Source organism: Spathaspora passalidarum (genome assembly GCF_000223485.1).
Source record: "Spathaspora passalidarum NRRL Y-27907 unplaced genomic scaffold SPAPAscaffold_4, whole genome shotgun sequence".
NCBI lineage: Eukaryota > Fungi > Ascomycota > Pichiomycetes > Serinales > Debaryomycetaceae > Spathaspora > Spathaspora passalidarum.
Genome location: NW_006767428.1, coordinates 753,440 through 766,205, shown reverse-complemented (window position 1 = coordinate 766,205; position 12,766 = coordinate 753,440). Strand labels below are relative to the sequence as shown.

General features: G+C 36.5%; 5 protein-coding genes across 5 annotated transcripts; 1 reads left to right on the top strand and 4 right to left on the bottom strand. All coding sequences in view use genetic code 12, as the record gives it.

Moving 5' to 3' along the window:
• Nucleotides 1–1,295: 1,295 nt before the first annotated feature.
• Nucleotides 1,296–3,363, bottom strand: SPAPADRAFT_66879 (uncharacterized protein; the record flags this gene model as incomplete). The annotated part of the gene is made up of 1 exon (XM_007375456.1): nucleotides 1,296–3,363. The coding sequence occupies one exon, from the start codon at nucleotides 3,361–3,363 to the stop codon at nucleotides 1,348–1,350; it is 2,016 nt and encodes a 671-aa protein (XP_007375518.1).
• A 642-nt stretch (nucleotides 3,364–4,005) lies between these two features.
• MSW1 (tryptophan--tRNA ligase) lies at nucleotides 4,006–5,239 on the bottom strand (the record flags this gene model as incomplete). The annotated part of the gene is made up of 1 exon (XM_007375455.1): nucleotides 4,006–5,239. One exon carries the CDS (start codon nucleotides 5,221–5,223, stop codon nucleotides 4,111–4,113), a length of 1,113 nt encoding a protein of 370 aa, XP_007375517.1.
• Nucleotides 5,240–5,533: 294 nt separating this feature from the next.
• CKB2 (casein kinase 2 regulatory subunit) lies at nucleotides 5,534–6,477 on the bottom strand (the record flags this gene model as incomplete). Its single annotated transcript, XM_007375454.1, has 1 exon — nucleotides 5,534–6,477. The coding sequence occupies one exon, from the start codon at nucleotides 6,422–6,424 to the stop codon at nucleotides 5,696–5,698; it is 729 nt and encodes a 242-aa protein (XP_007375516.1).
• A 144-nt stretch (nucleotides 6,478–6,621) lies between these two features.
• Nucleotides 6,622–9,363, top strand: SPAPADRAFT_139052 (uncharacterized protein; the record flags this gene model as incomplete). Its single annotated transcript, XM_007375453.1, has 1 exon — nucleotides 6,622–9,363. One exon carries the CDS (start codon nucleotides 6,622–6,624, stop codon nucleotides 9,361–9,363), a length of 2,742 nt encoding a protein of 913 aa, XP_007375515.1.
• A 1,394-nt stretch (nucleotides 9,364–10,757) lies between these two features.
• Nucleotides 10,758–12,550, bottom strand: SPAPADRAFT_61318 (oxidoreductase; the record flags this gene model as incomplete). Its single annotated transcript, XM_007375452.1, has 1 exon — nucleotides 10,758–12,550. A coding segment is annotated over one exon (649 nt), but the record flags the coding sequence as incomplete, so codon positions are not given.
• Between the last annotated feature and the right edge of the window lie 216 nt (nucleotides 12,551–12,766).

The following is a 12,766-nucleotide window of genomic DNA, read 5'->3' as shown; positions in this document are numbered from 1 at the left end:
TTCTAAACTGGGCATGTTCTAGGTGCAAAAAACCAAGGTTTATTTGAGAGCGCCTCTTATGCCCAGGTTTTGAGATTTCAAGGCAAGACATGCCAGGTTATGTATGTTTCTGTGTGCTTGTGGGGAGGCAATTTTTTTACTCGTAAACTTAAACAATGGTAGAATAAAAAATTGGCTTTGTGATATAAATACACAATAGTCTGGAAAAAAATATGACGCATGTGTGGAACGATGAGAGAAATGTACTACGTGGTGTCAAAGGCAATGGTTCCAAAACGTGGTATCCTTGAAAAAACTTCATCAAAATGATTTATCTCTGGTTATATGGCTCATACTTTCTGCCAGAAAATATAACCATATTTTCTGGCACATTCCTCCCAAAGGAAACGTAGTTTTCGCAGTCTAATTATTTTAGATAATGCAGATTTTAGAACATTGCATTTAGTTTTGTTCTAATTCAATTCCAGTCCATTCACATGATTTGTTATCTGCATGATTTTAGTGCAAATTGGTTTAAATACAAATTTAAACTTAGTTGCTTTTATACATTTTGTTTATGTTTCTTTTATGATCCATTTTTACTTTAATTTCACGTGTTTTGTTTTATAACTAATTGTTATCAGCAAGCAGTGTTTCCTCTATACTCCACAATGCCACTTAACACAGATATCATGAGACACAATATTGATTATTAAGCTTAATAAAATAAGACACAAGTTATTTATAGGATAAATGTACCAAGAGAAAAATTTTAAATTTCATTGTTTTGAGTAAATAGATTAGACGAACATTCCACTATAAAGTAGAAGTTTTTTGCGAGGCAATATGGTTGCATATGCAACAGTTTTATTATGTAATTATATATTCGGAAGGGATTGTTGCCCACAAATACACATATTGTTAGATCAAACTTATATAATTAACCACAATGTACAACCAAAGGGAAGTCGATCCAAGGTAACACCATCGTATAGAATAAAAAGGTTCATTTTCAAGCTATAACTACATATTCTACATTATAATTAGCCTCATAATGCATGACTATGTGGAAAATATAACTAAGTTTATAGCGAGTTCACAGCACAATTACAAATCACCCGTTCTCAATTCGGAGAACGATCAATTCGGAGAACGATCAATTATCAATAGTCCTGCTTGTAGAAATCTTCTGAGCTGATAAATTATGTAATTATCATTGAAGAATCGTAATTCTATTTGTTCAAAACAAGGTCACAATAAAGTGCCACATTTTATATCATAAACACGATCCTGTTATATTTAGAAAAAAAATGTGCTTAATGTAGTTTATTTATTTATTATGATTAGTTAATTCTAAAAATACACTGGCTAAACCTGTTCTTTTTCCTCTTCTATTACTTCATGATGATACATCTTATCATCATTTGAATAAAATTCAGTAGTTGGAGTCGAACCCTTATTATCACTAGCCGTCCAAGTTATCTCATCACTATTATAGGGTGAGCTTGGCATATTCGGTACAATTCTTGCCAAATTATTATCTAATGAAGTAGTATTATTCTTAAATGTTTTCATCGGGGGAAAATTCGGATGATGATCAACCATATCTACTGGTGTTAACTCATCTTTTTCAAAAAGAGAAGAAATCCAAGGCGACGAATGATTAAAAGCAAGTATAGATTCGAAATCATCCATACCGTTCGAAGGAGGAGCTATATTCTCCTTATCTTCATCACTATGGTCATCAACGGGGTTAGGGGTAGGGTCCATGTTTATAACTCTTGTATTTGATTTTGTAGCCATAACCGGAGGTGAAATCACGGGATCGATGTCTGTTAATGGCCCTCCAAACGAATTAAGTTGACTCATTATATCATTTATATCCATTGGTTTAATTTGTGATGATCGACGTTGGGCAATTGCATCTAAACTGGAAGATGTAGTGTTGGTATTTGCATTAGTAGTAGTAGTATTAGTTGGCTTCTCTTTATATTTTTGTTGTTGTAAATACTTTTTCACCACTGGTTCTGGTCTCATAAATCCCTTATTTCTCAAGAATAAATAACATGCATTACATAATGGGCCAAACATGCCTTCGTAGTGGCGTTTATCAAATTCCAGACTATTTCTCATGGCCAAGATCTTAGGTGCAGTGGCCGAGGATGTTTCGAAATATCGCCATGTAATGGACTCATTAGTGGCACAAGTAGGGTTCGTACAAATTAAACCATGATTATGTGGTAGCTTTGAACGAGAAATCGTGTGAGTTCTTTTAGAATCAAGTTCTTCTAAGTCCGGAAGTGATTGAAATGATGACGATGGATTGGGGTTTAAGTTTGTATTTTCTTCTCCGACCTTTTCGTCATTATATGGTGGCTGTTGTGGAGTATATGGTGAAGGCTCATCGCTGTCATTGTCATCACTATCATCGCTGTTGTTGCCATTCTTTGATTGCTCTAGCTCACCTGGCTTATATTCCGGATCAGAACTATCGCCTTCTTCTTCAATAGGTGAAGATATTGCCGGTATAGGCTGATGAACCATTGATCGAGTTCTCATAGCGCTAGGATATCTTGATCTACTATTTGGTAGTGGTTTATCTATCACACGTTCTTGTAAGAAAGGTGCCAGTTTAAATCTATCTTGTACTGACTTAGAATCGTAACGCGATGGCACATTTGAACGATCAGAGTTCATAATAGTGGCTTGTCTTGGGGTAGGTGGTAATGGAGTGAATATAGGAAGAGATTTAGTACGAGTTGCTTTAGCGGCAGCAGTGTTGTCAACATGATGATTGAAGGTTCTTTTAGGCGGATGCTGGTGTGTGTTTTGGTATTGGTTATGGGTTTCATTTGGTCGTTTCCTGGTCTGTTGTTGTTGTTGTTGTTGTTGTTGTTGCAGCTGTTGTTGTGGTTTCGCAAACTGTTGAGAATCGGATTTCTCTACTGTATGTAACTTCAACCTAATTTCCAATGTTAGACTCGCCACCGACAGCTTGTCACCAAATAAGAAACTAGCACTTAGATTGCGACATACTCGTCCTGGAACAAGAGTTTTATCCTTACTATTAACCAAACTTGTCAACAGTCCTTGTGCGACAAACGGTTCATCTGGTTGTTCTGTTAAATCTTTATAATAAACAGCATAGTCTTCATTATGCAAATGAAAGTTCTCTGGTGAATGGTTTAGTATTTGTGATATGCAATGACGTAAATCGAATGCACCAAGAGTGATAGTTTCATCATCAGATGTGCTAGGGAGATCGATTGTTTTGACTGAATATTGGGACTTCAGACGGGATAGAAAGACCGTGGGGTTGTTATTGAATGAATAGAGTACCTTAATTTGCATTCGTTGGTGATTGTCATTGTTTTCGTCGGTCATGATGGTGAGCGTGAAGTATAAACAACGACTGTATAAAGTATAAACAACAAATGAGTAATGTTAAATATGGGTTGTAAACAAGTGTGGGCCAGGAGAAAAAAAAACAAATGATGAAATTGCCAAAAAAAGGAATGACCTGCAATGAGAATTTATATATGGGTAGGCCGGGACGGGTGAAGACCAATTGTGGTTGGTAGTGTAGGAAAGTAGTAGATGGAGGGGGAGGGAAGGATATGCAAGTGGGCCAATGCTAATGTTGTGCTAGATATCTGCCTATCAAAGTATGTTGTGATATCTTATGATTAATCTGAAGTGGAAACGAAAGAAGAAGCAAAAGAAAAAGGAGAGCCAGAGGATTAAAACGAAAGTTTCAATTTGGCTTGTCTGCCTGTCTGATATTAGCACAAGTTACCGGAAAATCAAACTGCAAAAAAAAATAAAAAATAAACAACGCGAAAAATGCAACGCGAAAAAACAACGAACAAACAAGAAGATCTCAGCGCTACCAGATTTCAGGTGAAATATTGACAGACGATGCCAATAATACACAAACACGTATATCACTTGACACAATAAATTACGCGATGACCGTGTCAACAACCCAGGTACACTTAAAACAGCGGTATTTCAGAAGGAGATAATGTCACTCAATTCTACATTGATCGGTAGTAACAATGTACATCAATAACAATTTCGTCTACCTTAACTATGTACAAACTATATACAAGGAACATACTACTCCAGATTTCAATCCATACCGATTAATTTTCTAACTTCTTCAATGTTTTTAGTGGCAATCTCTCTTGCCTTATCTCTACCTTCATGACAAACCTTCTCTAAATATACACCATCCTTCATTAACTCTTCAAATAGTTCTCGTTGCTGCTTAAATTCAGTCACGAGCACATCTGTCACGTGATCCTTGAATTGCTTATGGTCTTTAACATAAGCCAAATCTTCAACCACCTGTTCAATTGACTGACTTGTAACTCCACTTAATATGTTGATCAAGTTTGAAACTCCCGGTCTTGCTTCTGGATCAAAGTAGACTGGGCCTTGAACCGAATCAGTGGTTGCTTTTCTAATCTTTTTCGCAATAACTTCTGGTGCGTCCGTTATATAAATGCAACTACTTTGATCAGGGTCAGATTTTGACATTTTCTTTAATGGGTTTCTTAAACTTAAGATCTTCTTTGATGGTGTAAGTAAGGTCTGTGGAATAGGGAAGAAGTTTGTCTTGTAACTGTTGTTAAAATTGATAGCAACACTCCTACACATTTCCAAATGCTGAGACTGATCATCACCAACTGGAACATGTGTACTTCTATAAATCAAAATATCTGCTGCTTGTAATATAGGATAACACAATAGCCCTGCTTTTGTATGTTCCAAAAACTTTAATTGATCCAGTTCGTCGTCACCCAATTGTCTGGCTTTCAGCTTCCATTGGGTCATTCTATTAAGGGCACCCATACTAGTAAGACAAGTCAAGTACCAATGCAATTCCGCATGTTCAGGTACTGAACTTTGATGGAACAAAATACATTTCTTGGGATTAAGACCACAAGATAAAATTCCGGCCATGGCTTCATGACGATTTGATCTCAATTCACCGGCAGGTTTGACACCAGTGGTTATAGCATGAAGATCAGCAATTCCAAATATATATTGGGTTCCTGGTGATTCAGTTTCAGATAAGGTTTTCCATGATTGGATTGCTCCTAAATAGTTACCAATATGGAATTTTCCAGTCGGTTGAATGAGCGAAAATACTCGAGAATTGTTAGGAAGGTGTTGATTTTTGGATATTTCTTGGACTGTACGAGCTGCTTTGCTCGCTATGGTTTTACCAACTGTCATGGAGCGGTTAATGGCTAACATGTTTAATGAAAAAAAAAATTTGGTTATGAAAATTTGAATTTGAAAACCGAGACCACATCGCTGCTACCATATTACCGATTCGCTACCATGTTCAATGGATGGCAATGTAGAACAGATAATGCTGTGGCCGTTACGAGGGGTATCATACTTTTGATAAACGCAGGGGGTTATTCACAGCAGGTAATTTGCAAAATATCCTTCAGATATAAGTCAGATGCCTATGTTAGTCATTTATAACCTTCTACTGGACAGATTTTTTTCTTTTTTACAGAAAACTTCCCAAACTAAACATACATTCCAACTGTGTCGGGTGCTGAAGCTAAAGAGCAAAAGATATTGCAAGTATTCTTTATGTATATTAATGAAATGAGCACTCTACAGATATTACTCTCACAATCGACAAAAACAGCAAGCAACCGTATACTAGTACAACTATTGTAAATAACCCTATTTATCGCTCCTCCTGTCTTTGTTCAACTTCAATAAAACCTCCATTAACATTCAGGACATTAATACCCAGTTTAACCAACCTCAGCTCTAATTTCATTCTTTGCAAATGTCTCCATCGATTCAATTGAGAGTATTCATGCAATTTGAACCCAAACACCCTTGGAACATACGTTTCCTTGGAATGTATAGGTATAGCATTGGGAAAGTTTTGGAAAAACATTGCAGGGAAGGAAGTACCGAAATAAGCCCCATCTATAACTGCATGTCTATTAGATTTCGGATTGAATAAATCTTCACATTTAGCACAATATAACTTAACACTAGCAACTCTTGGAGAATCATTAAGCCCAATAGGCAACAAAGGATGTAACTGACAGTTTATTCTTGGACAATAGCCAAAATCTCCATTTCTAAATTTTTCAAACATCTTGTTAAGACCTCGGGAAGTCAAGATGTATCTGGCATGAATTAATCCATACAATATGCGAGCATTGTGTTCAAGAGTATCACGTTGGTCCTCGGGTTGACTATCTAAATCGATCAAGTCAGTTATTATATCAATAAGGGTAGGAAGCTTGGATACTTCTTGGTTCAAACCAGTGAGGTTGAACCTATCTCGAATGTATTCATCATCAATATCACAAAAGTATTCGTTACCTTTTATACCGAGGAATAAATCAATCCAATATTCAGTAAAATCAGATGATGAATCAGTTATATAGTCAGCCATGATGTATGTGTATATGTGTGGTGTGTGTGGTGAGAGGGGGATGACTCTTTGGTAATGGGTTGGCAACTTTTGGTTGACTTAAATTTTTTTTTTTTTTTCTTTTGACTTTCAATTTGGTCAAAGGAAAACAACCACAACAAAAACATTTGCCAGAGAGACCGTTGCTCCAATTTGCATCAAACACAGGAAACACCCCAATGAAGCTATTACAATTCCCGTTAGGTCACTTCAATACAGTATCAGTCAGTCCTGATAATACTAAACTCATAGCTGGAGGTGACTCCGTGTTGCAGGTGTATGACATGAACGGGTTAATTAAGTATGCTCAATTGGATCCTGCACCCAAACTCGACGACCTAAAGACAATCAAACCAGTGCGGACAATTACATGCCACAAGGATGCTGTGAACTGTGTTCAATTCTTTCACAACTCAGAAGAATTCATATCTGCCGATACAGCAGGATATATCTATCATCATACGTCTTCATCAGCCGTGCAAATATATCCATTTGGAAGTAAAACAGCAGTTGCAATTGTCGACCTTTCAATATCTGCCGATGACAAAATTCTAGCGTGGTCAACAACATCAGGTGAAGTCAACCTATACTCCTTCCCCAGCCACAAATACCAAAGGCTAACATCGTCATCCTCAATTCAAAGAAGTGTTTCCTTTGATCCTACAAATAATTACTTGGTGACTATTGGTGACGACACGTTGATTCACGTGTACCAATACACCCAATCTCCATACAAGTTCAGGCATATCAGCAAAATATCTAGATTGCTCAACAAAAACCGTCGTAATGTCAAGTATAAACGAATTTCGTGGTCTCCTGAAGGTGAATTGGTTGCCGTGCCGACAGCATGCAAGAACCAAACTATGGTCATATCATTGATATCACATACCAATAACTGGAACACGAGTATCAGTTTAGTTGGCCACGACCTGACCTGTCAAGTGGTTAAATTTAATCCAAAATTATATGGCGAGGATGACCTGGTATATAGCGTTGTTGCTAGTGGAGATGGTGATGGAACTGTATGTGTGTGGAATACAACCAAAGATTCGCCAATTATTATTTTGAAAAATGTTGGCGATGATATAAAAGATTTGTGTTGGGTGGGCAGTAATGCGGTGGTTTGGTGTGGTGGAAACGGAATCTATGTTGGCAAATTTGAACAGTCAGAGTTAGGAGATGAAGTTGATGTCAAAGCATTTGAAAGATTAATGAGTTTACAAAAGTCATTGGTCAAAGATATCACCCATAAATATGATGAAAATTATAAACGAGGGGCTAAAGAGATTGATTACATCGAAGAAGTCAATGGAATAGATATCAGACATGAAGAGAAAGAGGTTAAAGTAGACGTTGAACCAACAAGTGTGGTACCTACTGACTCTGAATCATCCAATGTCAAAGGCAAAATAACCCCTCTGGTGCTTCTTCCACCCGATCCAACGGCAACACCTCCACCGACTGATATTCTTGATTCAGCAATGTCAACCAGAAAATCTCCAGCAAAAACTAAGTCAACTAAACCAGCTCCATCAGCACAACCAATAATTACCATGAAAAATGGGAAACGTCGTATTCAACCAATGTTGATAAGCTCAAACAATTCAACTCCTGTATTGGACCACAAAACAACAACCAACACATCTGCACAAAAGCCAGTCACCTCCATGGAATTTGATAAACCCAGTACTGTAATCAGTACTGACCATGTCAAGAAACGGCCAAATCAAGACCAACAACAGCCAAGTAAAAAGCGTCAACAACTTGAACCAATAAAATTCATTGGAACTCCAATTGTGAATCCAAGCACGGCAATTTCGCAAATTCGACTTGCAACCCCAAAAATCAGACTTCATTTCCAAAGTAAATCTGGTGAATTGACACTTGATATTAAAAATGGTAGTGGTAATGAAACCCAACCTTCCAGGGTAACATGCATTAAAAAAGAAAAGCCAGTCTGGACTGATTTTTTAGCAAAACATGTGGGTTTGGTTACTTCTGGTAATGATTTCTTTGCCATCGCATTAGCTGATGGAAATATTATCATATATTCACAAATTTCAGGGATAAGAGTGTTCCCTACATTAGTGTTGGGAAGCCCAATTTCATTTTTAGAAAGTTGCGAAAATTACCTCATGGCTGTCACTAATATCGGTGAGTTATTTGTCTGGGATATACTGAACAAAAAAAGCGTGTTGACATCAACAATTACCCCATTGTTAGATTTAGGAAAGTATGACGATGATGGATTATCAAAATCTGATCATATAACATTATGTGCTATAACCACTACCGGGATCCCCTTGATTACATTATCCAATGGAAATGGCTACATGTACAATACTTCTCTTGCCATTTGGCAAACAGTTTCTGAATCATGGTGGTGTTTTGGAAGTCATTATTGGAATAGTGCAACTACAACCACACCAACAGATTCAATCATCGATATGTTGGAACATCATACCAATGAAGAAATCTTAAGAAAGACAAGAACCGGTAGAGGTAAATTATTTAACAAAATTAGTAAGAATATGATCATGAAAGAAGGGTTTGAAAGTTTGGAAAATACAATCAGTATAAACCATTTGGAAAATAGAATCAAATGTGCGGAAATTTTAGGGGAAAAGCAAGAGTTTAAGAAATGGTTTATGATTTATGTTGAACGATTGTGTGAGTTGGGATTGAAGGTGAGATTGTTTGAAGTTTGCCTGGAATTGTTGGGACCAAACGAGTCACAAGGTAATGGGTCAAAAGAGATTGCAATTATGAACAATGGCAATACCACTAGTTCAGAGTGGAACCCAAATATCTGTGGCTGGGATAAACATACTTTACTCAAAGATATAATAACCACATGTTCTATCCATCGTGACGCACAACGTGTTCTTATTCATTTTGGAGAACTACTTGCATTGGTTTAGCATCTGTCATAAAATTATAAACTTGAAAATATTTGATAAATCTATATATATAAATCATTAGACATATTTCGTTATAAATTTAAAACAATTTAGTTTTTCATTGTACCTGATTACTTTCGTTATCTAGTACATTCTTAAATAGTAAACATTAAAGCAGTCACATTTTTTTTTGTACAAGGAGAAAATGGTCGGAAGGATATTTCCCTATAAAATATACAGAGCATATTCATCACTATGTAAGCCACGGTATAAATAATAGCGAATGTCAAATTGATGGTGAAAGAAAAATACTAAAACCTATAATTTCTCCAAAATTGATATTGCTTTGCTGCATTGTAAGTTAAACTAGTTCAACAGATTGATTTATTTGTGGAGCTTGAACTGGTGATAATCGCCTTAGTTGTAGTAGTCTCAAGGGTTCTAGTGCTTTGCATGGTATCAATGAGTTGTGTGGTATGGCTATTTATACTTGGTTTCCTACCAATTCAAGAGAAATATATTTAGAAGGGGTTAGATCTCAGCATAAACAACGAGTGCTAGTATGCGGGTAGGATGTTGCAAAATACTGTATATGGTGAAACTAGAAAGTTAAACTTGAAGTGTTTAGTCGCCAAGAATATACATGTATTATGAAAGTGAAAAGGAGATTCTATATCTACAGTTCCAAGCACTTCAAGATACCTAGGGCAACACACCTAAAGTTATTTAATAATAGTCAAGTTTTGGATTTTAGAATAAATATTAGTTGAGATCGAATTTGTAAGTAAACTACAAAAATATATATACCAAACAGTTGTATATCATTATCATAGTTTTATTTTATTACATTATAATCTTGTTAGCTATTTTCTGACCTATACCATATGTAAATTGAAAACATTGCATCTCACCATATAAACCCAGCATAATTATTGGTGTTAATTTCACTTATTCCACCCCTGAAATAGTATTTTGGCGTAGAAATAGTAGATGCTCATACAAATAATATATATCAAGGGGATTATGAATACGAATATAAGGAGAATAATCAATAGTAGCAGGAGAATGGTCTCACTCCAAGAAGGAACATTTTCGTTCTTTTGATTCTTTTGTTGATCCGAACATTGGTTAGATAACTCTTGTAATTCTACTGGTGGTTGATTCAGAGAGCTAGTGGCTGGAACAGGCACGAATTTGTAAGACGTGTCGGAGTGGTAATCATTTCCCATGGTTGCTTGTAATAAAATATATGAGTTCTACATGGTCAATTGCTTTATTCTTTCTTGTCTTTATATTTTATCTTAGAGTTGCAAAATACTGCGACAAGATGCTTTTACAAACACTATAGCAAGAATAAGCAAGAGGTACAAAAAAAATAAATCTAATATCTATGGAAATGTGCTTAACAAATGACTCCATAGGACAAGCTAGTAATTATAACAGGCAATTTTCACTTTAATGCCATATGAAGTCCGTATAAAATCGATAAGCAAATTTGCCAAGCAAGTAAAATAAGGGAATTATAAGGGTCATGAGGATAACTGAAATCCCAATGATGCCAATGAATATCCCACAACAGGTACCGAGCATTCCTTCGTCATAATTTGTTGTATTCTGACGCATACATGAAGATTCAGACTGGGGCTGAGGTTGAGGCTTGGGTTGAGGCTGGGGTATCCTTACTGCCGCAGGGGGTAATTTCGTTAATTCTATTGCTGGTGCTGCATAAGCAGGGGGTAAATTCAGTGAACCAGCGACAAAGACAGGACCTACAAACTCGTGCCCCGGTGGGCTTTGGTAATGGTTGGTCATTTCTTGGCTCTTTTATTCCAAGAAAGAGTAATGTGGGTTGCAAATGATTTCTTTCCTCAATATATAGTTATAACTTGCCAACTTTATGTTATGCTGCAGAATAACACATAAATCGATAGTGGTTTTAGGAAATAACATCTACATAGTGATATAATATACCGGTAAGTCTTCTATACTATATACAAATGCGGTCTATATGTACACTTTACAACTTAAAGACATTTAAGCTATTCCAACCTTTCTTTCCTAATAGTCCTTTAACTTCACCTTGCTCACCAATATCTAACCGTTTGCCGCCTGCCAAATATTCAATGTATCCATCTGGACCACACACAAGACTGAATGCAGCTGGTTTCTTTTTCTCTTTCTTTGTAACATTTGCTTGATCTAAAGCAGTGTCATACCTCACACCGCGATCTTCTTTAGTTTTGATTTTACGTGGTGGAGTTACTTCTTTGTCTTCGATTTGTGGTTGAAGAGTTTCTTTTAGTGGATGGTTTTCAAGGGCTTTTGGAGTCAAGTAAGTTGGTTCCTCAGGTGTAGGAATGTCTTTGATTGTAATTGGGTTGACTTTGTCAATGTGGGTGGTTAGTCTTATTCTATCTAACTTATCAAGGAAAAATAAGAATCTGGATAAACTAGGACCAAGTTCTTCTGCACCTCTGGTAGAATAATGAACATTTACATGTCCCAAGTATGGCTTTCTCGAGAAGAGCACTTGTAAAATTGGGGCAATCCCGGTTCCACCGCCATAAAAGTCAATTGTATCTATATCAGGAAGTCCATTTTGTTGAATTATGCTCGATCTAAAATTTTCTGGTTCCACTTTTGAAGGGATATCCTTGAAGATAGGTCTTGAATAGTGCAAGTTTAATGGGTGACGGGGGAACTTGAATTCAAAGTAAGGACCTCTCAATTCAAGTGTGTCACCTATTTTTTTTGAAGTGATATATTTGGAAACTTCGCCATCGTCATATCGTTTAATGTACAAACACATGGTACCCTCTCTATCATATTCGTCAATATCAGGATCTATAACTTTAAGCAAAGGCAGTCTATCACCAGATCTAGTGTATTCCGATTTCATAAAATATAATGGGAGAGGAGTATACCTTCTCACAATATTGATTTCCGGTTGCTTTATATCAACACTCCAAATTCCACGACTTCCATTCCAGATTGACTTGTTTTCATAATCACCGCTATATGGCATTTGCCAGGCAGTGGTTGTTGGTTGAATCTCAATGATCATGTGGTTATCATCGATGATTTCTTTATGTAATACTTTGAATTTGGTGAAAGTGTCAGGAGAGAGGATATCATTAGGTTCAGGATCGTCATCGAGAACGTAAATCTTGATAACGTAGGCACCCCAGGCAATGGCTAATACTGTGACTATTTTTGGGATATATCTCGTCCATCTACTAATAACCTTCGGCTTAGTGGTTAATTCAGTGAATTCGTCCTTGTTAGGAAGAGTAGGATACTCATAAGAAAGTCTAGTGTGGGAAAGTTTTGGAATGTATGGCTTGGTGTCTTGTTTAAGTAATGGTGTGATATGGTTGTCTATTGGAGCTGGGGCTGATTTAGTAGTGGATGAGTTTGTCTTTGC